Below are 27,985 nucleotides of genomic sequence, written 5' to 3'. Positions count from 1 at the left end.
CAACGTATTGCTTCAAATGCCATTACCATCGGCAACATCGGTTTTCTTCCACATGACGATCAGATCCAGACCGAGTTGTCTTGGTAGGAATTTCGATCTGGCTCCAGCTCGTGCATTAAAATCAGTGCACCAAGTATTGGCAAACCCCCCCCCCCCCACTCCATTAGCGACCGCGTTGTGTCGAAAATAAAATTGGTTTAACACATCTCGATGTCGTTTTGGCAAATTGCCACCATTCTCAATGAAAAGTGCGAAAGCAGGACTTAAAAATGGCCGTGAACATCTTTTGGTTCCTCTCAATCAAACATTTGAAACTTGACTCGGTCGTGCTGTAAGTCTGTGACGACAATCGGTCAATGACAGCGGTCATCATGCTCTCTCTGCCGGGTCTTGGTCCTCAAAGTCCCAGGGGCACACGTCAGCCATCTTTGGAGCGCTACCGACCGCAGGTTTGTGAGACCGCTCTTTCTTCCTGTCGGTGGAAGTTTTAGTCTGACCAAAACTGCTGTCGGAGGCTTCGGTTTCACGTGCCCTCCTGACCTCTGCCCCCTCTGGGTCTTTGCTGGAGCTCCTCCTCCGCTCAGAGACCAGCCCGCCGCACTCGGCCGACTGGCTGACGCGCCTTCTCTCCGACGGCGGCTTGCCGGAGGAGCTCCGTCGTTCCCGGTTTTTCTCCCTGCCCTTCTCCTTCTCCGCTTTATGGTTGGATGAGCAGGAGCCTTTCCGTTTCTTCTTGTGCGCGGAAGGGCTGCTGCAGATCTTCTCCTGCTTGGGTGAGGGTGGGCTGTTGTAATCCCACGGGCAGACCTCCACCATCAAGGAGGGAGGCTGTAACAGGCTTCCCGTGGACTTGGAGTGGTCTGAGCGGAGTGCCTTGGGCTTACCGTCCGTCGGCGTGACGCTCTTTTTGCGGCGGATTCTTTCGGGGGAAATGGCCTCCGAAACGCCACCGAGCATGGGCTGCTCCTCAAAATCCCAGGGGCTCACATCCAGCTTTAGAGGCAGAGGTGATCTGGGTCCGCGCGCTTTCCTGGTTTCCCTGCTCTCCTCCCTCTCCCCTCCTCTGTCCTTGGAGCGTCGTCTGTTTGAAGGAGACTGCCCCATTTTCGGCCTCTGCTGAGACCGGCCGCATTTGCCGAGGCCCGAGCCGCCGCTCCCTCTTCGCCCGGCGTCGCTTTCGTCCGGGGCGATGGACACGTGCTTCTGTGTCTTGGCTTCAGATGGTGTTTGAGGCTCTTCCGGCTCCCAGGGACAAACTTCGGACACATCGTACAAGTTCCTGCCGGTTTCGGAGCAAATGGATGGCTGGCTACCGCTCACCTAGAATCAAGCGAGAAAATGCGTTAGCGTGAATTGACCCAAAGAATCGCAGCACCTCACCCATTCGCAAGGTACCTGCTGCTTCATGATGCCCATCTTCATATGCGTCTTGGAGTACTCCACGGACTGGCTGATGATCATTTTGGGAAAATGTTCCGGGGTCTCATCCACTTCTGACAACATCCTCCCCTCCGGGCCCTTCGCACCTTTTTTGCTGGCATCCTCCACGCTCTGCGTCTTGTTGCCGAGCCCCGGCATCTTCTCCTTGGCGCTGGCGATCACACTGAGAGACTTCTGCATGATGGAGGTGCGCAGGTGCACCGGTTTCTTTTCGTGCGTTAAGTTGTGAACGCTCGCCGACTTCCAGAAGAGGGCAACCGACTCGGTGGACTTTGCCGGTTCCAGCTTGGAGGGCGGCGCGACCGGTTCCAGATGCTTTTTGCAATGTTTGCGGCCAATGAGGGAACCGAGTAGCGAACCCTCTCCGCCATTGCCCACCGGAGTCATTTTGTCCCCCGCTGCCGAGCCGCTTTGACTTCCACTTTCGTCATCTTGGTCGCAAACGTGATCGTAGCTCAGCGATTTCTGCAAGCTTGCGACTTTGTTCTTGAGTGAATCTTCTCGAGGTTTTCCTGAAGGGAGATTCGAATCTTTTGAGAGATTCTTGACCTTTGTGGAAAAATCTTGCTCTAACTTCAATGTGAATGAAGTAAGTCATAGGTCGATGTCAGGGGGTGTAACAAAAATGATTTGAATCAGAAAATCGGTTTTGAATTAAAAGACGCGTCCTCGAAATCCATATCGAATCGTCATTTATTGGAAAGACGCACATCCCTGGTTGATATACCAGCAGCAAAACATTTTGTGGCTCTCAGCTATAGGTTGCCCTTTCTCAGTCGAGACTGGAATATCTTGACAAGAATTGGATTTGAGATCTCGACGGCGCGCAGTTTTGCAAGTGAATTTTACACACGCCGTTTACAGGATGCCCGCAAGGTCACTGTCTGTCTCCATTTTATTCCTAAAACAGAGCTGGCATCACGCTAGTACGCAGCTCAATGCCTTGGACCTCTTTTGGTGTATTTATTTTTTGACAGCTCACAGAGTTTCGGTTATATAATGCACAGCTTCTAGGAGGCCAAGGTCCACAAATCGGGGTTGAATAAACAAATGAAAAAGAAAAGACCATTCCCCTGTAACGGGGATTTCCGGTGCCAGTCTGAGTGCTAATTATACAAGTTGCAACTGAGCATAAGTCGCACAACCAGACACACTGCGACAAAAAGTGTGACTCCCGGTCCGAAAAAAAAATTACATTGACTTGAAAGTTATTCATGAAGGTTTAACGATGGCACCGGTTTGACTCAACGATTATGACTGTCTCCGTTAATCACTTTGCGGAACTTTTTTTTTCTTCGAATGTTAACACAGCGGCGGTTAATCAGCAAGTAGGTGTCTGTCTCATACAATTTTAATATAAATAAAGGTATCCAAGTCATATTTTAGAGATGACGACTGTTCAGATCTCACCGTGCTGATTGCTCTCCGGGTGGTTTCGTCTCAAAGTGCTGCGGTTGCTACCGTGCTCGCTGCCGTCTTCTCTGCTACACTGCCGGTGTATGTGCATGGTCTCCGGGATCTCCGTGATCCTTTTCATCAGGGTGCGACCGAGGCCCTTTTTGGAATTGCGTTTCTTTTGGAGGTGAGGGTTGTTGGCCAGCATCTTCTTGCGTTTGTAGACTTCCAGCTGGGCGTAGAGTTTTTTCAACTCATCCTGAGAGAGGCAACTGTGGATCAATCTAAATTCATCTCTGCGTGCACTACAGTGATTTCCCACTGCTTTGCACGTTTTTTTACGATTGCAATGACTACCTTTTATAAAGGGAAGAATATGTTTGTTTGTTTGTTTGTTTTTTCAGATCACTAAGCAGATCCTAATATCTATGGAGTAAAATCACCATTCAGTCGACAGTTCCTCTATGACACTGGTGTCAAACTCAAGGCCAGGGGGCCAGATCTGGCCCGCCACATCATTTTATGTGGCCCACGAAATCAGATTAAACACAGCAACTTCCATGATGCTTTCTAAAATGTCGACCAAAAAAAAATTTTATTCTCATATGTAATAAATAAGACAAAGCATTTTCTCATGATAGTAACTTAAACGAGTTGAATCAACAGTTATTCTTGAGATGGTTTCAGTCAGAACGGCCCTCTGAGGAAAACGGTCACCAAAATGTGGCCCGCGACAAAAAGGAGTTTGACACTCCTGATCTATGAAGTCTGACATGGCCAATCCTCAATTATTTGTCCTCTCCTGTGACTTTGACCAGCATTTTGAATCGACAGAAAAAGCATGCGACGACCAACTTGATGATGCGTGTGCATTTCCTCACCCGTATGTCCTCAGGGTCCAAGCTGTGCTCACTCCAGGCTGAGGTGATGCTGTTATTGAAGTAAGAACCGGACCTTACGATGTCCAGCTCCTCTTCATAGGCCTCCGTGGCAATATCATCTCGAGCCTGAGTCCCTTTTGTAAAGAACTGAGAGAGAAAAGTACCACGAAAATATCAGTACACGGTTCCAAAAGGAAAATATTTTGCAAAGGAGCACTTTTTGCGCTCGTAATGATGATGTCCAAAATATCCGTGAAGGCAATCGGAGGTGTGACGGCCGTGAAAAATAATTTCCTGCAGTAAATACGTTAGTGAGATGGATGTTCGAAAATTAAAGCGCTTTCCCCTCTGAAATTAAATTTGCTCTATTGAGACAAATGAGCCATTTCTGCCAATAATATTGGCTCGTAGGATAAGGGCACAGACAATATTTTATTAAATATTAGGAAAAAAAACAAAACCGAGTGAAGACATTTTCTCAGCAATTTTACACTATCAATGATGTCCAATTATAAATGAAGTGAAAAAAGGAGTTGCACGCCGTTATCCCCACCCCAGCACCAAAGTTTGGATAAATAGTTAAGCTTTTTTTTCATATATTTATTTACAATAACTTTGGACTGTCCTGGTTATTTTTAGGCCAAGAAAAAAAAGTGCAGAACTCCTCTGTACTATATTGAGCATTTTTAAGCCTGAAAAAAACCCAAACCAAATATTGGACAATCGGATAACCCCTCCCTCTAATTAGTCAGTTAAATAAGGGTTCCGCTGTTCAGGGAATTTCAGTCGCATAAAGGCAGCGGATGACGGTCTAATTATTTAGGTTTGCTTGAGCAAGTGAAAGCAAAACAACAAAGGGAGGCCCAATATTTAGGCCAGACTGAAAAGCAGACGCCGTGTGAGCTTAACACACTCCCGTTGCGCTTCATTATCCCGGCCTACTCGACTGACTCGAATATCTGAGGATCCTAATTAAGACCGAATGAAAGAAGCGGGAACGTTGATGGTGTACTGCTTTTATCACACAGCGGGGCGATTAAATGTTTTCCATCAGACGTAAGAGATTGCATATAAAGACGCCGATGGGAGTGCTTAGCAAAATTACAATCATGAGTAACGCCATTTAAATCGGTTTACGGCACAGGCCGCAAATGTTCTTCTTTCTGCTTTGGTGAGTGTTTCTGATTGCGCCGATTACATGAGCTCAAACAGATGAATGAGCCGTTGTGCTGTCATGATGCCTCACAACCAATCGCGGAGTATGTTACGATGCGACAAAACAGCTTCAAATCGGCTACGAGACACTACGTCGATCTGCGATGCTCAAAAATGGCGCTGAAGTCGTGCAGTCGGATGTAAACTTACAATCTGCTGCACCAGAGGTGGGCACAGCTCATGAACTGCACATGTTGGAGCGATACCTTTGGAACAAGAAGCAGTCCCACAGTCACAGTGACGGTAAGATGAGTGTGAGCGAAGATCAGCATTAGCATCCAGTCGGGGTGAAGGCCGGGCGCCACGGAGAACCTGCAGGAACACAAAGATTCTGTTCAGCCACGGTATCAGAGTTGAAAGTTACAAGCGAGAAGAGCTGAGAACTCTTGCGGTCTGTAAATTCCGGTGTGCCAGACATCAATAAGAGCCCACGGTGTTTCTCTTCTCTATCCACGTCAACTGTAAACTAAAACAAAACCAGTTGTTTTTCCCTTCTCAGCAAGTGAGAGCTGCTTGATTAAAACCACACGGTAGATGACCAAAATAATGAACGCTTGTCCGCTGGACCCTTCAGCTTCTTCGTGGAGTAGAAGAATCTTTCCCCATTTTGGTGTGATGGTTACTCTGAATTCCCGCTGGTGCAAAACATCTCCAATCACAGTTTTTGATCGAGAATGTGTGGCAAATGAAATTATTTGGACTGAAAGCTTTTAAGGTTTTTTTTTTCACCACTAAATAAGGACTGGTTGATTGCCACGGACACAAGGTCATTTTGCCAATGTGAACTCAGAAACAAAAAGGAGGTTTGAGGAACACGAAAAAGAACGGAAGTACAAACTAATCATAAATTGAGCCATAAACGACGTCTAACTGAAAATAGGTCAGGGGGAAAGGACACGAGCTGTTGTTTTTCATGGCTAATTTCAGAAGAAGAATGAACCCGACAAACTGGTCGTTATGTTAGAGCAGTGATGACTGTTGTCACTTAAACAAAACTCAAGGGTCACACTCATGTTTATTTCAGGAGGAATCTCTGAGGAGCGAACGCACGTCTATCAACACATTTTCTGGTCGGCCAGACATACAATAACCGCACACACACGTTTTCCTGGGCGGTACGGTGGCCGAATGGTTAGCTAGCATGTCCGCCTCACCAGACGCCTGATGACTTTAGAGATCCTCTCTAAAACCTGACGCTGTAATTCTATAAACGTTGACACATTTCTTTCGGAGACTCGTTGCTTGAGGTTTGCTTTTCTGAAACTTGACTCTGACCCCGGAGGCGGTCCTACAATGTGGAGACGTGAACACATGCTAGCATGAGCGTGTTACTTGCGGAATGGCGCCAAACAAGTCTGATCAGCTTTTTAGAACGGATCGTTCCAGTTTTCCGCACCCACCTGATGATGTGGAAGATGGCCGATAAGAGTAGCTCGTTGTAGATGGCCACCGCCATGTAGCGTGGTTCGTGAAAAGCTGAGTGAATCGTTCGGACGGCGTAGCACAGGTAAACACCCCACAGCAGGAATAGCAACTCCGCTGGGAAGCGAAAGAAATGCAATTGGATTGAAATGTTAAAACTTCCACTGGATTTGCTCTATTAGTCAAATTCATTCGGTGTGTAAAAAAATTAATTAAATTCCCTTTGCAGAGCAGTTTTGCTCGTCAATGACTTCATTCGAGGAGCAACTTTCTAATTTTTAGGAACAATTTGCAGGTTAAACCCAGAAGCAAATGTTTTTCAGAAACCATAAATATACGACACTTGTAACAAATCACCAATTTGTTTTCTTTTCTTATGCAATGTAAACAAGTCTGTGATCCTCAGTTTTGCTATTCATTGCGTTTTGATGCGAAACTGCTGAGTTCGAGCCTTGACGGGTGCATTTTATCGTGTTTGCCCTCAGTAGGGCCCCGTTTGAACAGGAGTCTGTCATTTCAGACTTTTGACTGGTCGCCAGTCAATCTCAGAGCACATATGAATGAACAGCCATTCATTCGCATTTGGGACAAAGGTCTTTGATTGTTGTGTTTGGGATGTTTTCGGAATGTGGAAAGAAGCCAGAGTACCCGGAGAAACCCCGCAAGCACCGGAATATGCTACCGGTGCATTCTACCCACACGTCTAGTAAAAGTCCAAAGTGAAAACAATTATGTGTAAATGACATTTTGAAAATGGCAAAAGAACAGAGGTTATAAAGCTTGATTTATGCTTTACAGACTTCAAATGGCCCTCTTAACTCTGCCATCAGATCTATAACAGTCCATAAATTCTTTTCAGTTTGGAGCCTATTAAAAGTCATGAATAGATCCGATCTATAAATCATCAAATTACATGCCACTTAGTCTCGGGGTGCAAAGGGAGCTCCTCTTGTATGATGGGAAGCATAACAAATCAAACAAATGCTTGTTTACTGTTGATATTCTCAAGACTGCTGTTACTTTGCGAGTCGGAAAAAAAAAGACATCTTTCTTATTTATTTCTTTTTAGAGGTACCACGACTGGTTAGCACATCACCCTCACAGAGCAGAGATTTTCTCCCACGTTCCATAAAAACACGCGTGCGAGGTTGATTGAACGCACTGAATTGTCCCCGTCCCTGATTGTGAGCGCCAACGGTTGTTTGTCTGTGTGTGCCCCGTGATTGGCTGGCAACCAGTTCCGGGCTGTGCCCAAAGACAGCTGGGGTAGGCTCCAGCACGCCGGCGAGCCTCAGGAGGATAAGCGCTTTGGAGAACAGATGGACGGATGGATATTTCTTTTTCGGTAGATGAGTGCTCCCTCGTTGGCAGTATTACTAAACAGGCCAAATCGCTGAGGTAATTTTGCGAGTATCAAGTAATCAAGTATCACTTTATTGTCAAATGTCCTGTATGCCATCAGTGAAGAGTTTTCGGAAGCAGCTTTGCAGAGAACTTCCTGTTCAAAGCATGGCCTCAACACATTAGTGTGTTCTCAAAGGTTGTCATGGTAACTAGCAGGCGCCTTCATTTCCTGTCCTGCACACACCACACGCACACAGATATGGTGAGATTGTTGTATTTGACGTCAGTCAGTGCATTGAAAGCCCCCGCCCGGTGTGTGAGATTCTGACAGCTTCTTTTTCATCTTCAGGGCTTCACTATTATCTTCTCCTCTCCCTCTCCTCCAGTTTTATATTAACAAAGTGAAGCATACTGTCTATTCTAGTAAAGAAGCAGCCTTAATTGACACCATAGCGTAACTGTCAGCAGGCCGGGCTTTTCCAAATAATTTAGAATTCTCTGATTTTTGTACATGACAATGTTGAACGCACTCACCAACGGCCATCATGTAGTCCCACCGGTCCAGCAGACACATACTAAACTGCAGCCCCTCCGATGAGAGGCCGGCTGTGATTAAGGCCCGACTCAGCTCGGGGTTCTGGCACACCGCAGAGGTCCAGGCCACCAGGAACCACAGCACCACCAAGAGAATTATTGCCAGCATCCTCAGGACCCGACAGCTGGTCATGTAAGGTGTCCTTTGCGCGGTACGCGACAGGAACACCTTCAATACTCTGGATGGAGCGAGAGGAGAGGACAGCAGTGATCACAGCTTTAAGACATCATTGGACACACGTGCACAAAATCATCTTTTGTGGTAGCCCTAGGTGAGAAGTGTTACCGCATAGCCTGCACGTGTTGGGTTGGTGTTATGCATGAAATGGAATGCATCAAGCCTGAATTAGAAATGTGTGTGTGCTTGTACAGTATATGCGTGAGCATTTGTGTGTTACCACCTCCGCCTTCCCAATTGAACTTCCTGCCACCCCACGGGATTCCTAACGGAGGTTCAAGGAGGAATTCAATGAAAGAAAAATGCATCTGCTTTTTTTTTTTCACTAATAAGGATTCAGCTCATTGGAAATGACATAGGGCTCAACCGGAAGATCCGTTTTATTCATAATCTGCACAGGAGTTTTCATTATCACTGCATAGACGTAATGGTAATGTATCTATGTAAAGGGAATAAAAATAAAAAATAAAAATACAACACTCCAGCCAAAATGAGGAGATGAGGAGCCATGTGGCGGTCGAGATAAGATCATCAACTGCTGCAGATATACAAACAGTCAAAAGTCATAAGGAGCAGCTTGCAAGAGGGCTCCCCCAGGGCACACTTCGCAGCCAAACAGCCAGCTCGGAATGATGATCAAATCGGTACATTGACGGGGAGAACACTCTGACCGGGCTGACCTCTTGCTCCTGTCTCCGAAGCGCTCAAACAGAAACGAGCGTGCGTCCGAGAAGAGACTTTGTATTGCAACAGTCGACAAACATGATGCAAAAGAAAATGGTGAAAATTGAAACGTGCTCTTTTGATGCAGATCCGGCAAACGTTTGGGAGTCAAACAATATTTTCAACTCAAGTTACCGAATCTCATCCATTCTAGCAGTTTACCTGTACAGCTTGAGGATGATGGTGCCATACACGATGGCGAAACCCAGCAGGCGAACCCATCTCAGGAGGATACATCGGAACACACTAGGGTGGAAGTATAGTATCATAACCTGCAGGGAGGTACAATCACAGCCCACACCATCAAAAAAATAAATAAATCATTAAACCAAAATAAAAACAGACAGTATCCCGTTACAAGAAGAAAAGCATCATGAATTTAAATCAGTCTTCTTTCACTGGCTACGGGACAGATGTACAACCACTAAAATACAATTACAATCACTTCAAAAACAACCAAAAAAAACACGACAACAAAACAGAGGTGAGTCATCCTCCACATTGGTTCTTGTGCTGCAACAGTGAGTCTACTTGTGAACGAAGTGACGCCAAGTGGAACCACGTCTGCGTCGGCTGAAATCCAAATCTCCACTTATAACCACTTGTTGGCATGGTAACTCTGCCCCCTGCTTTTTTGATTGTCGAACCGGATGACAAAATGTATGCCTTTGTCCTTAAAATATCTGTCCTGTGAATGATCGCCTCATGCATTCGTTTCGACAAGGATAAGAACGTAGACCGTGTTTCTCTCTCTCCCTGATATTGTTGATGTCACCTTGGTGTGAGACAAAGCAAGATTGCAGCAGCCCGGGGGCAGCGGCCATTGCATAAGGCAGATGACATCTGCATGTTTATGACCTCGCTTCAGGAGGAAGAGTTAAGCACCGTTTGAGCAGCCCGCCGTCCTGGTTGTATTTTAACACACTCCTCGTGTGCACGTTGTTATTCACTTGTAACGCTCACATTGCTAACGTTGTGCGGTCTTCTTGTCTACTAAAGTGTTTAGATTTTTCCCACAACACAAGACAATAAGCTCCACCGCACCAGTTCATCCTTGACTTGTGTTTAATCCCCCGGCCGCGGATTGCGGGGGACATTGTTGAATGCACTCTCGGCAGTTAAAATGCAGAAGGCGATGAAGTACTCGGTGACGGACGATTCTCCCTCAGTTAAGCCCAGCCAAAAATGCTCCTCGTCTCGGAGGGGATTGATGAACATATTGATGGCTTTGCGTTTTTTTACCACCCAAGCCGCAGCTTTGTCGGCGAGAAGATTCACGATAAATGCAAAACCTTCGTCCGGTGGTTCTTAAACTTGTTAGAGGTACCGAACCCAACCAGTTCACATGCACATTCACTGAACCCTTCATTCGTGAAAAATACAAATATTTTTTACAAATTGAAGACACTTAAAAAACGCATTTATTAAAAAGAGAAAAAAGTAAATAAAATTTCAAGACATAATATAGTTTTTTAAAATTTCATTGTATGGCAGAGCATGTTCTCCCCGGGCCTGCGTGGGTTTTCTCCAGGTACTCCGGTTTCCTCCCACATTCCAAAAACATGCATGGCAGGCTGATTGAACTCTCTAAAATTGTCCCTAGGTGTGAATGTGAGCGTGGATGGTTGTTTATCTCTGTGTGCCCTGCGATTGGCTGGCAACCGATTCAGGGTGTCCCCCGCCTACTGCCCGAAGACAGCTGGGATAGGCTCCAGCACCCCCCGCGACCCTAGTGAGGATTAAGCGGTTCGGAAAATGGATGGATGGATGGATGGATGGCAGAGGCTGCGTCGAACCCCTGAGGCTGATTCACCGAACCCCGAGGGTTCGATTGAACCCAGGTTAAGAACCACTGCCTAAGTGCAATGGTAAATGAACCGTCCACATGTGTCAAATATTAGACCCACGCGTGATTTGCGTTTGACGATGGCGTGTCTGAAGATCATGCAACCGGGACCTGGCGCTCGCCTGATCTCATCGTGAGCTCAATTCATCAATTATTGGTCATAAAAACGGTCACTGCTTACGATGATAGCGCTGATCCTAAGCACAGAATATCGCAATCAATAATGTGAGGATATGCTACCGCGTATCTGCCTTCAGTCACTGCTGCAATCTCGCTGACTACCATGAACAGCGGGTCTGACCTCGGAGGCTCCGCCCATCAACCATTCACCCAGGAAACGAAAAGAATAAAATACACACAGGCACACAATCAGGAACAGAACAGACTGAGCCCCACGGGGGGAAAAAACAAACAAACAATCATACAAAAAAGCCTTACTATGTTTTTTATGGTTACTATTTCCTGCTCATCCTCTTTGCGGGTGCCTCATGTCAACCTGTATTTTGCATTTGCCTCCTGCCACGGGCCCTTTCATCATCGCTCTGTCTTCATAGCAAGCCTCCACTCCGCCACGGGCCCTTTTATGCCACGTGACGGAGCCGCAACAATATTAAGTCACCTTTGCAGACAGCGGGCAAAATTAGACCACTCCCGACTTTACTACTCTGAACACAAACCTGCGGAGAGTCATGCCGACAAACAGTGTCACGCCCTTTGCGCAGTGCTACCGACATCCACAAGTCACGGGGGACCGCACATTTTTATCCCACCCCGAGGGAGCGGTGGCCCTCTTCGCTTCGCATGCAACCAACCATGCTTCCTCCATCAATTAATAAACAGATGTACTGTATTTTTAAAACAAGCGGTGCTGGAACTTGATGGACTGTTTAAAAATGCATTGAGCACCAGAACGGGGCAGCTGCGCCGCGCTAGTCAAGACAGCAGAGAAGACACAAACTGTATTTTTGTGTGTGTAACTGTACGGGCGAGGAGGCAGACATCAAGATGCGATGAAGAGGGAAATGCTTTAAAGGAGAACCTGGGGAAAGGTAGAGACATACTTAAAAGGTAGCGAGATGATGGGAAGTGTTGAGAAAAAAAGAAAAGAGCACAGAGAAGACGAGGACCTCCTGGCTGTGCACCGAAGAGAGTGAAAGCATATTTGGGGGAAGCTATTTTTGGTATCTTTCATGCAACCGAGGGAACCGAACGGAGGGATGCAAACTCCAATTCATCTTGACTACCCTGTCAGGTGAAGGTGAACGTCTGCAGGAACAAAAATAACAGGTGCTTACTGTCTTTTGCAAGATACTGCCCCAGAAGCATTAAAAATAAGCACAGGTGTGTATCGTGCTGAACATTCTAAAGCTCTTTTTTTCGTTTAGAGAATAAAAAAAAAAAAGGAAAGCTCAAGCCAGCGTTTGAAACTTCAAGAAGTATTTGAAGGGAGAGAATCCCCAGTTTCCCTCAGATCTCTCTGTCACGTGGAAATTCCATCCATCTGTTTCCGAGCTCAAGATGTGACCAACGGGCTTTACCTGCTATGGTACTCATGGGCGTGTCTGCCTTAAAGGAATAAATCAAAATCCCAATTTCATGATTTTACTGTCAACCACTTGACATGAGTTGAGCAACGCAAAGGCGATTGATTCTATGCAGCGCCGCGATGCTAATGATCGTGTCTTAAACGTCTTCATAGTTTCATATTATTCTGCTGCTTGTTGAACGTCAATCATATCAGCGGCGGCAGTTCAGCGTTCTATCCAAGTGATTAAAAAGAACTTCATGAGATTCATGTCCAAGCTGGGCAGGTTGGAGATCACAGATGCACCTGGAGGGGTTTTTTCAACGCAGTGATTCCGAGTTAATGCATCTCTTGCATTGTATAGCCTACTGACGGATGAGTAATGGAAATAAGATCTACTTACGGGGAAGTACAGCAGTAAAGCTCCAAACAACAGTGTTTCCAATAGAATGAATCCAGAAGTACGGATACTCTGCGGAGGACGAAAGAAAGAATTGGTTTGTCAGGAGCAATATTTGTAGGCATTTTAGTGACGCGTAGATTGGTTAGCTAGATTAGGGCTAGCTAAATTAGATGGCTATGTACTGTAGGTTGCTTGGTGAGCAAGTTGCTAGGGAGTAGGTGGCTTTGGGTAGCTCGCTTGGAAGACTCGTCAGAGGGTTGGAAAGTAGAGGTTCGTAGCCTGGTAGATGTAAGCTAGGTGGGTGAGTGGCTAAGTGTCGGTATTTTGGTATGTACAGTATATGTGGGAAGGTGCAATTGTAGGTCGAAGTAAGTCGAAAAATAGGTTGGCAGATAGAGGAAGGGAGGTACAGTGTAGGTAAGATAGGCAGCGGAGGTGGACGTTCCGTCAGTACTGACGGGAGGGCCGTCATTCCGTCACTGATGGTTGGCGGACATATCGTAGGCAAGTATGTACTGTATGTCAAGCAAAGTACATGTTTGTCATCACGGATGACGCCATCTGAACACTTGAAGATTTCCATCCGACTGCTTCACAAAAGATTTCACCGCTTGGGGATTCAAGTGCACACAAACTCCCCGTTGGCCAAAACCTTCAGTGTCATTTGTTCGATGTGTGATTGCTTCTTTGCAGTCCGCGTGGGAATAATAACTGGAATTAAAACAGCATAATTAGATCTTGTGGGGTTCATTCATTTAATCTGCTGATGATTCATTTGCGGTGAATGCTATGGTACAAATGAAACAAATCCGGTGGGACATGATGTGTTTATGTACATGATCTATTTGGGAACGTTTTTTATTCAGAAAGATTTTTTTTTTCCTTCCTGTATTGTATTCCTATAAATGCATCACGCTTCGTTAGACGATTCACACTTTGATCCATCACTTGGTATTTGTAGCTGGGCGGATAACGGTGCATACAGATGTATGTGGGTGCAAAGATAAAACACAAGAAAATTAGCTAGGGTTATATCAGTAGGCATACAGTATGTGGGGAGGGGGATTTGTGAGTAGGTATGGCTAGACAGGTACGTGCTTGGCAGGTAGGCACATGAAGGTAGGTCATTTTATGAGACAGGTGCCCGCAGCATGATATCTCCGCTCACCTTACTTCTCCTGAAGTGGTAGACGGCCACCATGCTGGCCAAGTCCAGCAGCACGCACAGGCCTTGGAAGGAGGCCACGGCAAGCCGCAGCCCGCTGTCCTCCCGGGCCAGACAGGGTGTGTTGTCTCTGCAGTAGTGACAGCCCACCCGGCAAGGAAGGCACTTACTCGCCACATCAGAAACGTCGTCTCTGCGAGAGCCCTGCACCTTACCTGAGAACAGAAAAGGGCTTAGTCAGAAATTTCAATATTGATGAGGACGCGGAGGCGGCAAGGCCCTCCTGAGGATTTTTCCACATTGCTTTGATTTATTTTATTTCTTGGATTACAGCAATTTGTGTTTGAGTTTTTTATTAGGAGTGACACCCCAATGAGTGGATTGGCTTTAATTGATTTGTTTCATGAGTAGCAATCACGAAGCCAATACATCAAAACGTCACAATAATTACCACGACAAAAATAAAAGCTTTCATGAGGGAATGATGAGAGAGAAGAGAATAAAGCACCGACACGCTACATTTTTAATCGCTCATGTCTGAATGGATTTATCAAGTCTGTTCTCCCTGATTGCTTTTCCAATGTATCTGGAAAGTGTTGTGCGAGTTACTCGAGTTACTTCTAATGTCATTTGCTCTAATAATCTATCCAAAAAAAAAACAAAACAAACAAACAAAAAGACAGATTCCTTTGGCAACATGCCTGTTGAGGGCAGATTGGGAGTCTATTAGTTCTGATAGAAATCCTCCAATTTCTTCACTGAGCATCTGCAGCACCTCTGAAAAAGTGTGCTCAATAAACGTACATTTCCATGGTAATTCTTACTGCTTGTATCATATGCAAATGCAGCAATCGGGTCTTACAATATGTCGGCGGATTAAGAAGGGATGGAAAATATCAACAGTCTCCGGTCCCAAATAATGCAGAATCCCTCCAATATTTTGTCACCTTAACCAGGTTGAGGGTTGTGCAATAAAGTCGACCAAACTAGTCACTAAAAATGGTCGAAACCATTTTTTTTGCCCTTTGCTATTGCTGGTATTATTGTACGCCATCCACGCCGTCATTTGCTGGCCACATAAGACCATTTTCCTCTGTCTATATGGCCTTTTCACTGTCTGTTAGCGTCCTCTTTTAGTGGAAATATTTTGCACGTTAGGGGCACATCTCATCAGGGTTCGCCACGGTGACATTCTCATGGAAGGTTTGAGGTTGTGAACTTTTGACCCTGCCGTTTTATGGACCTCTTGCCTATTATTTGGTGAATGGAAACTGCAATGTAAGCAGTACTGCATATTCAAATTATATGCATTGTCGTAGAAAGGATGTTCTTTTGCAGAGTTTCTGATTTGACATCACATGCTGCGCCTTGACCTCACCCCTGTGCCCTTTTTCCTCGTTGCTAGGGAACGATGCAAAATTGTTTTCTATCTGTCAGAACCTCACGTGTGTACAAAAAAACAAAACAAAAAAATACAGCAGGCGGTTTCCAGGACCTGTGAGCCAAAGTGCACCAATGTGATTCTTAATCGAGTGTCTCATCACAGATTGAGCCTAAGGGCCTCAAGCCTCATATCATGCGGCATTACAATAAAGGTGAAGCTTATCATATCATGGCCTCAGAAGCACAGTGTTGCCGGAGCCGAGAATCCCTGCAGCCGCTTGATTATTTCACTCATCGGATCCAAACTTCCTGCCCGAGGACACTGCAGTGCTCTCAGTCAAATATGTCAGACTGAACGCACTCATTTGATTCCAGTCCACGATCGGGAGAGTTAATGATACATGGACTATTCATCCTTCTGCTAAACCTGTTCAACCCAAAAGAGTAGGATTCGAACAAAACGTTTTGATGTGACAAAGGAGGGGCAATATGTATTGTAAAACCCCCCAAAAGGATTTGTAACCTACTGTTCAAGCCACTCAGCGCCACACGGCTTGGATGGTAAAATCCTCTCTTGCATCGGCACTTGTATTTGTCCAACACAAATCCGTGGCCAGCGATGGGCACGCACTGTGGGAAGAGAAAACAAAGAATGACATCTCAGTGCAGTTTCAACTTTAAACCACATATTTTTCATTCACTTTAGCAAATTTCTTTTTTGGGGGGGGGGTGGCTTTCTTGATTACACAACCAGGTGAACAACATGGAGGATTGTGTGAAATTAAGTGTCATCTACATACTCGTATCTGCGTGGCATAACCTGTGCTCATACTTTTTACTTCTGCTCTTTCCCTCTCCCCATGTGAGTTGATAAGTGAACTTGCTCAAGTTGTGTTATTGAGTCTTCAATATTATCCACATGCTCCTCTGCAGAAGGCAGCAGGCCCAGCTATAAACACGCCTGGCGTCCGGGGAAATCACAGAGCTTTGCCAAGTAACAGGGACACTAATTCATATCCAAATTAAGAATTAAGGCTTGTTTGCGGAATTCAAGCTTCTGCATAATTTCCGCTCACTTTATAACTCGGCAAGTTAACGCGCCATCTGGAGCTGAAACACTCGCATTGGTTTGAATACGCACGTGCATGCGGGTTGCAAACATGCACTGAAATTAAAGCCGCAATAAATTTGGCATGAAACCCTCATAAATACTGCACAGCGTCTCTGCGGGGAGGGTGATGCGGGCGACTAAATTTACAACATGAAGCTTTGGCCACAAAACAGCTCAACATATCACTTGGTTGTGTGTGCAGATTTGTCCTCTGCTGATTATTGTATTTCTGGCCAATTTGAAATGGTGAAACGGTTGGCGTGTGCGGGTGCACACCACCTCTATTGCGATCCCAACAACGATTCCCACCAAAGGACAAACTGAATCGGCTGCAGTTGGCTCGCAACCCGTCCGGGGTGTACCATGCGCGCCTCTTGCCAAATGTCAGATATCCTCCTGCACACCCTCGAAATTAATCCAAATAAGCAGTACATACAGTACATGACGGGAAGATCAACTGCTATCCAAGTGATATTTGGGATCATTTGATGCATAGTAAGACCCAATGGAAGATATTCAAAGTCAACCAAATCTCAGTAAAAACATATTTGGCCCAAGAAGCTCTTTTAGACACGGTCTGAGCAGGTGCTACTTTAGAACAACTTTCTGTCACCAAATTGTCATTCGGCCAGGCGCCTCTCCGACGGCACTCCCTATGTTGCATTGGCACGGCCAGCGTGGTGGGGACCGATCTGCCAAATTGGCACGAGTGCAAAATCAGGATCTACCGCAGAGGCGCTTGTCTCCAAGAATAGAGCTCAATGAATCATTTTTCTGCTTTCCGGAAGCATCCTGGCACCAGAATATGTAATTGAATTGTCTGTATATTATAATATATATATGAGATGATACACATTTGTACAGCTGGATATCAAATCTGCCTCAAAGTTCGGAGGTCGATGAATATCAGGGCTTTATATTAAGGCACCTGGAAACCACTTGTGAAAAAAAAAAAATTGTGACACAAAAGCAAACAAACAGCAAAGCCCAACACGACACAAACACAAAGCAAGAGACTCGCCATTTCGGTTATGAAAGGGTTCTCGAGAACTGGGCTGGTGGCCTCCGAGTCCTCCACTTGGACTCGAGCGGTGCTCGCTCAACTATGATCCGAATGTGCTGCCGTCTCAACCAGTTCCCGCATTTTGCCGCAGCGGTTATGAGCTGCGGGAGAACAGATTAGGGAGTGATTGGTGGCTCCCGATGGAAAAATGAATCCTCCTTGACGATTGTCCCTCTCCACTGTTACGTCTTCTCTCTCCTCGTCTCGTCTTCTGTACATTGTCGTCCTTGCATACTTCATGCTGCAACGCATGAGTCATCGGCATAATTAAAGATTAAGGAATGGATATGGACTTCGTACATCCTGCAAGCTTGGCAGTAATTCTTTGATCGGCGGTGCAGTACTTTCCCGGTTGGAATTTTGTTGTTTGTCACTGGAGTAATGGAGTGCAGCATTGTAGGAAAGAACTAATTAGTTCTGAATTGTACACTTAAAACACACACACACACACACACACACACACACACACACACACACACACACACAAAAGAATTAGCCCAGTGGTCATCCAGTTTGAGATTTAAAACTAAAATGTTGCTCAAGCATAAACCTTACATGGTGGTCTATTACATTTGCTAAGCAATGCAGACGATGCCCACACTTATGTCTTTCTCGAATATTGCAAGTGTTTTTAACTGATGGCGCTTTCAGCACAAGCACAGTTGGTGCGGCGCGCTCAGTGGGAGGTGTTGGAATTCACTCCTTAGATATTTGGGGGGGGGGCAGGCTGGAGGACAAAGCGTCTTTTTGATGCAACATAAAAATGGCCGTCAGCCATGTCGCTCGAACAATTCCACGACATAATAAATATTTGAAAGGATTCTCTGAATTTGAATGGTTTGGCGGTGAAACAGGTCTGACTTGAACCCCAAAAAGTCATTGAGTCTAAATGAGGTCACTGAGCGATGTGCATACAATTGGGGGACAGAGGGGTGGGGGGGGGGGTCGAATCAATGTCAAGCCTTTTGGAGCAAACGACAATGGGATGATGGAAGTTTCTCAGCGGGACCCTTGTCGCACTCCTGAAATGAGAAGCAGTTGCCGTCACCATGGAAACCTCATGCAGTTGAAAACTACAGTGATTCAGTCCGATGCTTCTCTGACGTCTGTGGCAGTTCCTATCGCCTGAGTGATATTCTTCCTTTCTCACCACAAACGCACCGAGAGCAAACAACACCTTCTACAAAATACATTATCATTTATTACAGCTCGAAAATCGATCACAAAATAAAGTGTAAATGACTGAGTCTTCTTAAATTCAACCAAAAGTTAATTTATCTGCTAAGGTTTATGTTCCAGATATAAAACTGGTGTCGCAGCAACAGATTTAGCGTCTTTGTCGAAACAGCACATCATTCATTATGACTATAAAATCTGAGCTAAACAAAAATGTAAAAAACTAGTGAAATGTGTTAATATGTTACTTTCCATCCAATTCATTTTGAAGCAATCAAATATTTTGAGTGATTGTAGGAACAAGAGTATCAGATCTTACAATACAAAATTGGAGTTTGGGTGACGTATTTGTCAAGCAGTGCGATTTTACAAGTAAATCTGTATATTCAATACAGCAATCAATTCCATACAGCTACAGAGAAAGTTCCAGCAGGTTCACAGCTCTGTACTGAGATCTTATTAACCTTGAATCGAACTCTTGAAGAGAAAAAAAATGCAGTTTAAAGTACTCATAAATGATCTCTTTGATGATGAAAAAGATGCACGCACATCCAACGCAGGCAGCCGGTGAGTCTCCACAAAAGCCATTTTTTCACATGGTAAATATCATGAAGACAACTGATGTCGTTTTTCCCTCTCTGTGTCGTTTGCCCCCACAGGGTTTTTTGAGCCATCTCGCTGCTCTTGAGATATCGACTGACTATTTCAAGTCTGAATATTTCAACTTCAACAACAGTTCTCTCTTGTCTTATTTTCATCTTGTCTTATCTTATTGTTGTGTTTAGAGGACGACAGCGAGTCCAGGTTCTCGCAGCGGCGCGGGGAACGAGCCACATATGTACAGGCGATTAATTTTTCAGATGAACTCACGCCACTAAAAATACTGTACTTGCTGAGCTGTCGCCAGAATTAATTGCGTTGCTCTCTGCAACGGCGTTGCAGGTCTTTGTTGGAAGGAGGTGTGCCGAGAATGAAAGAGGGTGTCAAGGAAGCGGTTGATGAAAAAAAATTGGATGAGCACTGATGTCAAAATTGAAATGGTGTTCTAAATGATCCAAAAAAAAAAAAAAGTCATTAAAAAGGGAGTAACGCACTGACCAAAGGAGTTATCAGTCCCGCCGGGCTCCTCGTGTTTTTTTTCCGAGGAGTTAATTGGCTTCAAGAAAATGGAGTCGCGCATTCAAGAAGACCACATTTCAATGAGAGTGTGATAACAAGCGACCAAACAAGCGAGGGAAAATTGGTGCATAAATATTCACGGAAACAGAAAGTGAGGCAGAGAGCTGGAAGGAATGGGTAACCCTCTTTGGCTGTCATGGCAGTTTACACTCATTATCAGAGCTCTTCTGGCGAAGTCCGTTATCTCAGACGACACATTTCCTCAAACACACGTGTGCATATGCAAACATACTCTGCCCCTTTTGAAGCTGACTACGCTGACACCCGATGGAAAAGCCAGATTCGCATCCTCACATGCGTCCCGTCCCAATTACCCGAACGAATCACGTCGAAGCGCTTGTATAATTACGCCAGGAACCATGTAAGAGACCACCCCTATGTCTACTCATCCATAAATGCATGAGTGTGTGCATAGATCACGGTGACGGATCCCACTTCCTACTCAGCCTTTGCTGGAACGTATAAGAGAAAACAGAAACAAGACGTGAAAAAGTCTAACAGAAAAAGAAAAAAAAGCCAAGGCACCCATTTGACACGAGAAAAAAAAAAGTGATCAGGCTTTTTTTTTTTTCCCCCCCCAGCTTCAACCCCTGTGGCTTAAACAGTGATGCAGCTTACGTGCGCACTTTCCTGCACACTTTTGAAGTATTTGGATCATACTTCATCATGCTGAAAATGCAAGGAAATGCCTCCGACGCAGCTTTCAAGTTGAAGGTGATGGACCCGGCCAGTGAAAAAGGTCATCGAGCGGCTGCACATGAGCTTGAAATAAATGAGTGCTTGGGCGGAAGTAGTGTGGAGAAGTAACTTTTAAAGCTTGTGTGTAAAAAAGAAAAAAAAAGGAAGAAAGTGCTGAGTAACGGAGCCTTTTGGAAATGCTCCTTTGACACGCAATCGTGACATTGACCCGTTTCCAATTAACCCCGGAAGCTCGTTGGATCAAAGGGTTTTATAGGGCATCATGGTGCCTTTATGGCTTGTTATGTTACCCTAACATTGGCAAGCAGAACAATTCCCACCGCTCTCACTTCAATTAGACATAAAGTTTGAAGGATGAGGCGGGATCACGATGCCTCCGCTGCCGGCTCCGAACACATCCGAGAGGCGCTCATGCCGTTGAGCCGCACTGAAACGGCACGTCACAAATTGACCTTAAGTGAGAAGCGCACACTCTGCAGAGCACACGACGCTCCGTCGCATTAAGAAAGACTTCATTGTTATGACTTGGCCTTGGGAAACCGAACTTCAGGGTTTTTTGGGGGGAGGAAACGAGCATTGAATTGACTTCCCGCAGGCCATTGCTGCAAACAATGTATTTTGTGAGAAAGATGGCTTTTTTTTTTATTTCAATGAACCAAAGTTTGCGGCGTGTGAAAAGTGTCATCACTTTCTTTGCAGACTTTAAACACCATCCACTTCAGCTGCGGCCCGCGGGCTCTTGAACTCGAAAGATCATTTCACCGCATCAAGGAGGAACAAGCGATGGGAACAGCGGTGAAAAGCACGAGCACACAAAGTGAAAAGACTAAGAGAGCAGAACCCACAAGCTAATCCTTTCGAAAAGAGCTTTTGCGAGCGGGAGCCGAAGTCTGAAACTGAACGGCTACAGGGGCTTTATGATGATGAGGATGAATTATTTTTAGTAGTTCGCCTTGGGTGGCCATTTCACAGAGTGTCTTTGCATTTATAGCTGGTGAAGAAAAAAGAAAAAAAAGAATCACGGCTTTGCATCGGGGAGGCTGATGTCTCATTGCCTGTTTGTCAATACAAGTCTTCTCTGACAAAACATCTTCAGTTGCGGAGAGAATTTGAATTGAGAGCTCTGTGTCAAAGTCTTGGCTCGCCCCTCCCACGCGCAACCTCAAAAAAGATGAACAGTGATGACTAAGTTGCCACTGAATCACCGCCTCACTGCGAAATGTCGTGTGTGTCAGGAGAATTATCATTAGAGAAGAGTAAGAGCTAGTAAAATGTGGAATATTGTCATGAATTCTTCTAAAGACACTCATGCCGCCTGCTATAATACGGCATGTGTGGATGTATAGTCTCTTTAAAAACATTTATCTGGATTCTCTTTCATGCCACCGCTTGACGAAACATTGAGGAAATTCAACAAAAGCTTTTTTCGGCGTAGCCTGCAATGCAATGATGATAAAAGATCCAGCGGGTGTCCTATTGAGCAACAGAGCGACGCGGTGCTAACGCGGTATCACGACAGTTCGTCCAGTGTGCCGCAACACATTATGTGGCTCCATCTATGCATCACTAACTAACTGTCAGGAACTGTCGCTCACACCCTTCAAAGCGAAGGGGGAGGCTACCCTCACGTCAGCTGTAGTGAACCTCAAAGTACAGGCACCGGGGGGGCAGTAATTTTGCTGACGCTCATCATCATCATCATCATCGTAATGCGCTGTCAGCATCTGCTAGGCAACTTAGCATAGCATTAATTATACTAACTATTCATTAACTAATAATTGTGGGTATCTTAAGCACCAGTTTCAAGCACCAGAGCTCGAGCTAGAGCCAATTTCAGTGGTGGAAAAAGAAAGAACTGGTGCGAACCTGAGCACTGGCCCGGAACTGGAACTAGCACTCGGACTAGCACAAGCGCGGTGGAGAAGGGCCATGAAAAAGACCTGCTCCAGACCCTAAACTATGTCTTGAGGCAACCCTGACTGTCTTTACTGCAGTTCGAAGTTCTCGCGCTTGCACACGTCCTTTTCTTCGACCACCACACGTGCCGTAGTGTCATACACAAGTCGCGTTCTTCCGAGGAGAACACATTTCCTAATGACAAGATGTTATTTCTCCCAGGTGGGCTGGCGCTGCTTTGCGTCTTGTTGACAAAAATCTTTCAAATATTAGGGAGCGAAGCTAATAAAATGTGCCAACGATGATCCAAGTGAACTGTCAAGTGTACATTCTTTATGTGGCACAAAAAAAGAGGTGAAAATTGTTTGTTCCTGAAGTTAGTCGTGCCTCCTGCGAAAGAAGTTTCTTCGCTCTTAACTCATTCACTCCCAAAGACGTTTTTAAACGTCTTTTCAGACTTGGTCTAGAATTGGCTGGTACTGAATGAGTTAAAATGATTGAAATACTCATGACAGAAGGCCGCTTGAGCGAATACAAAATAGTGAGTGTCTCGGGCTGGAGGAATAATTGTCATGCAATTCGCTACTCAGTGTGCAAACAGGAGAAGCATGCTATTGTAAATCAGGCATACTTGGGGGGGGGAAACTAAATTTTGGTGGGGGTGAGGGCAGGCACACAGACAAAGAGCAGAGTCAATTATTCAAACCATCTTGATGCAATCCATTACACTGCATCTATTATGCAGCGACATGCCATGCACACATGAACAGCTACAGAACTCCCCCCCCCCCCCCCGGTGGGGTCAAGGAGGTTTCCCACAATACATCGCATGAAACTCATCAGCACCCACATGAAGGTGGAAGCCAATGCGCAAGAGCCATCGCACACTGACACATACAGACAGAACATGGGTCATCGCTGTCCCTTCAGCACGCCGAAAGGTGACAAACATGATGTATGACGGTGTTTCCTCCACCACCGATGGCATTTGAATTCAGATAAAATAAGATAGTTGCTGTTGTCCAGGAGCATTGGCTTCATAATTGGGAATGCGTGTCATCGGTTACGATAGGGAGCAGATGTACGCACTGCCCCACCCGGAGAACTTTTGGAACCACACTTTTCTCCATCGGGGTTAAAGTGGATGAATTAGGGAAAAGGTCATTCAAGCGGCACTTACCTCCATACTGGTAAGATTGCAGCGATGTGTCCCGGCAAACCAGCCACTGTCGGAGCACTGGTCAATATCCACATCCTGCAAGTTCACGTCCAAACGAACAACACCCCTGGCACGGAGGAAAAACAAACCAAAGGTTAGGAAGAGATAAAGCATCCCAGAGAATAATGGCGACAGCTCCAAGTATTATGATGTCCGCAAGGAAAGATATGTCATGTTGTGCTCAAAAAGCCATAAAAGAACAATAGAGAGAGAACACAAATCTTTCATATCGTACAGTATACTAGACACATGATCTGCGATGTCCTTGAAATTCTGTTGAATAGACAACAGCGCTAACAAAAAATAGCGACACTTAGCTTAAACACATGCAGGTATCTGTTGCTCTCATTACAATTCGGTCTCACTGCAGTACTTGAAAAAGTACTACAACCAAGACTTTTAAAGCATTTCTTGTGAATCATATCGAAAATAGGTGACAGAATATCTGGCTAGCAAAATAAGTTCAAACGAACTCCTCTTGTCACGGTTTGAAATGTGCCATTCTCCTTTTCTCTTTTGCGCTTCTTTAGATGAGCCTAACACCCGCTGCCTCCATCTGCCTGCAGGGAAGTGGAACAAACGACCATGGAGAGAGGATTTCACCTCCACCTCTACTCCGTGGTACACAACCAGACAGAATGAGAGGAGGGAACCAGTCAGCGTATGTGTGAGATGGTCAAAGCTTGACCGAGACAGAAAGCAGGGAGATGTGTCAGCTGCTTCGGCATCCCTCACTGTCAGGCTGTCACGTTTTGTGAATTTTTTCGATTAAAAATGGCCTGTGCAGACAGTAAAAAAACAACAACAACAAAAAAATAGGGAGATTTCACAGGAAGAAAGGCTTAGGCTTTTCTGTCCAGACGTTCTATTTATAGAAACATCATCGCAGCACTGAGATGACTGGAAGAAGCAGCAAAACATTTCAAGCACACACGTCCATGATAAGGAAATCACATTTCTCCTTGCAACCTGACTTGAGCCAATACTTGAGTTGCAATATTTTCACCACACCAGATTTTCAATTCGGAGCACCATTTTAATTAGTTCAAAGTGGTCTATTGCGATCATTTTTAAGGCACCCATATGATACTACAAAATTGTAAACTCGAAGCCCATACCGTTACTGTACGACAGTCAATCACTTTTGCCTTATGCGACTTTTTGGAATCGTGATTTACCAAGCGGCACAGCGTGGAATGGATCTCCGCTCGGACCTTTCAGTGTGGAGTTTGCTAGTTTCCTCCACCATTCCTGAAACCTGCTTGCTAGCTTGTGCCAAATGTAAAGTTGATGCATGAGATAGAAGTACAGGATCCTGTAAGTAGCACAACGGAAAATAAAATGGCAGTAGCTAGTAAATTAAGCTTGCGTTTTAGTTTGAGTTGATGGTGTTTGTATTATGAGTCTGTTGAGCAATGGTTCAAGATATGGGTGCATTTGAATTCATGAAGCCCTGCCTGTGGATGGTAGATCAAACGATGACTTCTCAGTGACAGAGGGTGTGTTAGGGAGGGGCCAGCCAGGCAGCCTCCTCAGCCAGGGTGCTCTGCACCTCACACCTGAGACTCGTCAGCTCATCACCCACCTGTTGCCCATCTGCTCGTTTGGACTGGTACAAAGTGACTCACAGACCATTCCTCAGTGCAAGTTCGTACCGTCACCACGCCAGTGGACTCTGTTGCCATCTCCTGCAGCTTCTTGTTCCTTGTGTGGACATTTCCTTGTGGACTCCTCGTGCTTCCCCCTGAGTGACTTTGTGAAGACTCTTCAATAAACTACGCCAAGTGTTGGCTTCAACGATACCTGCCTGTTGTCGTGCTATTGGGGTCACATCCAAACCCTAACGGGGTGTACCAAGCTAGGTTAATTAATCACTCTAAATTGTCCTGAGGTGTGACGGGGAGTCCGAATGGTTGGCGTTTATCTCTGTGTGCCCAGCGATTGGCCGACAACCAGTTCACGGTGGTACCCTGCCTCCAGCCCAAATTCATCTGGGATCGGTCCCAGCACACCTGCGGCCTTTGTGAGGATAAAGCAGTTCAGATAATGGATGGATATATATCTGCATAATATCTTGATATAAAACATTTTGTGGTGAAAAGAGGCTCTTTTTTTGTTTCCATGAAGTGTTCTTTATTTATTTTTCATTAATGTTGGGAAATTTGTGCTGTCGTTTGTACACAAACAAGACAAAAAAAATAAACTGTTCCTTCAGTTTCTCCTCTGCCTTATTTTCCGGCCACACTTCAACATTTTGAAGTTGTTTGTCTCTACCGAGCTCTATGTCGCATGATCGCACAACACATTTCTCTCACCTGAACTCTAGTGCAGAGTCTCTCTTGAGTCCATAGAAGCCAGCTGACAAGGTGAGAAGCCAATAGGGCACAAAAGCCCCGTGTTCACATTCCAGGTAAGGCGCAGACCACTTGATCTGATTCTTGTCCAGAAGGTAAACTCCACTCTTGGGTTCCGATGCCTTTCTAAGCGTATATGCTCTCCTTCCGTCCCCAAATTCGTTCAACCACTCGGACTCTGTGCTCCTGCTCTTCAGCAGCCGATCCTGCAACACCACCTCCTTCTGGTTCCGGGTCGCCTGCAGAAAGACGTCCCCGTGGAAGCTTACTACGGCTCTGTGGATTTTGGGATCCCCTTCGAGCATGCTCCGAACCAGCGCCTGATACCAGTGAAGGTCCCGCTGTAGGGTGTCCTCTCGGGACCTGTTGGCCTGCAGGATCATGTTCAAAAAGTTGGTGGCGTGCGTCATGGTATCCAGGATGCCGTGCAGCGAGTAGTGGGTGGCGACACGCAGGCCGCCTCGCAGGCTGCTCAGCTCGTACCTCCGTGAGCAGTTGACCTGTCTCAGCGCGGAGGAGTCGCCGCTGTGGAGGAAAGCGGTCACCACCCTCGGCAGGTCCTCCTCGATTTTGTGCGCCACCACCGTGCGCTCCGTAGGCGGCGTCGAGTGAGAATAGGTCGGATGGTGGTGGGGCGGCTCCCTGTTGATTCCTTGCGTGCTGAACACCGAAGGGTTCTCGTCACGGTCGTTTTCCGACCACTCCACGTAGCCGTAGTTGGAGCCCAAAACGAGCCCCGTTTGCAGAAGCACGACCAGGAGAGCCATTCTTCTTTTTCGTCTTCTTCTTCAGGGACACCGAGAAGAAAGCGTTTGGGAAAGTGCTGCGAGCATAACCAGTAGCCTCGCCGATTTAACGAGCACTGACAAAAGGATGTGTCCTGCACAATGAAGGCACAGCCGACAGTAATTCCCTACTTTTCATTGCACGCAGGATCCCCTCAAAGCTCCCCCCACCCAAGCCTCGCGTGCAAGACAAGTCTCGTAACGGTACAAATCAACGTGACTCCTCTTCGAAGTGGAAGCGGCCACTCCGTATGATTGATGAAAAGAGGCGAGGAGCAAATTGTTCTTGAAGTTCCTCTCTCTACAAGAAAAAAAAAATCCCAACAGACCTGAGGTACTGAATCGCCTCAACCCACGACTGCGTGTGGTCTTTTCTCCCTGCCAGTCTGCCGGAGGTGGGCGGGGCGTGGGAACGGATTGGAGCTGTCCGGTTCTGAAAGTAGAGCCCGTGGGAAGAAAACTGAAGGTGGGATACTGAACGATTTACTCGATTTACTCAAACTGGCATCATAACAGCTGATGCTATGCTGAAATACATGCCGCGTCCATCTCACAAATTAGATGTTTACTTGTTCTGTCTATGGTGCGGTCCGTCTCGATTTTCTCCTCGTCTAAGGTGTTGAGGGGGCACACTCACAATTCATCATTGTACCTTTAACAAGAATTATAGTAATTGTATTTATATAACACTGCTCAACGCATACTTACAAGGGCTTTGGTATTAAAACAGTAAAATCAACCAATGAAAAAAAATACAATAAAATGAGTATCGTTCCTTTCTTATTCCCAAGCCAGCTTTCAGGGATCACTTAAAATACATGTATTCCATCCGTCCATATGATATACTGCTCTTCCATTGAGTCATGAGTGCAGAGGAGCCTATCCCATGGAACTGACTTGGGGTGAGAGTATGCGAGGACAGCCTGGACTGGTTGTGAACCAAATGGTAAGGCACATAAAATAAAATAGAAACAAATAATTCACACTCA

At 45.7% G+C, this 27,985-nt stretch overlaps 1 protein-coding gene across 1 annotated transcript; it reads right to left on the bottom strand.

Moving 5' to 3' along the window:
• Positions 1 to 159: 159 nt before the first annotated feature.
• gpr158b (G protein-coupled receptor 158b) lies at positions 160 to 27,337 on the bottom strand. Its single transcript, XM_086129679.1, has 13 exons — positions 26,173 to 27,337; positions 23,819 to 23,924; positions 16,042 to 16,144; positions 14,135 to 14,346; positions 12,967 to 13,035; positions 9,355 to 9,464; positions 8,232 to 8,470; positions 6,332 to 6,470; positions 5,138 to 5,243; positions 3,717 to 3,863; positions 2,851 to 3,094; positions 1,396 to 1,952; positions 160 to 1,320 (listed from the first exon to the last, which is right to left on the bottom strand). The coding sequence occupies exons 1-13, from the start codon at positions 26,976 to 26,978 to the stop codon at positions 370 to 372; spliced, it is 3,789 nt and encodes a 1,262-aa protein (XP_085985805.1). The 5' UTR covers positions 26,979 to 27,337; the 3' UTR covers positions 160 to 369.
• Positions 27,338 to 27,985: the final 648 nt, after the last annotated feature.

The sequence above is a fragment of the Hippocampus guttulatus genome, chromosome 14, assembly GCF_054856545.1.
Source record: "Hippocampus guttulatus isolate MCC_2025c chromosome 14, RoL_Hgut_1.0, whole genome shotgun sequence".
In the NCBI taxonomy this organism is placed as follows: Eukaryota; Metazoa; Chordata; class Actinopteri; order Syngnathiformes; family Syngnathidae; genus Hippocampus; species Hippocampus guttulatus.
The sequence above is the reverse complement of the archived record's forward strand: the minus strand, read 5'-3'. Positions and strand labels throughout refer to the sequence as shown.

What these genes read in the sequence shown, in the direction of transcription:
- gpr158b (XM_086129679.1), bottom strand. Translation starts at nt 26,978, where the DNA reads ATGGCTCTCCTGGTCGTGCTTCTGCAAACGGGGCTCGTTTTGGGCTCC. An exon ending in ATCATCCTCAAGCTGTACAG is followed by an intron (nt 8,471 to 9,354) that starts GTAAACTGCTAG and finishes CGCTCCATCCAG; the next exon opens with AGTATTGAAGGTGTTCCTGT. An exon ending in GGACTACATGATGGCCGTTG is followed by an intron (nt 6,471 to 8,231) that starts GTGAGTGCGTTC and finishes TTCGCTTCCCAG; the next exon opens with CGGAGTTGCTATTCCTGCTG.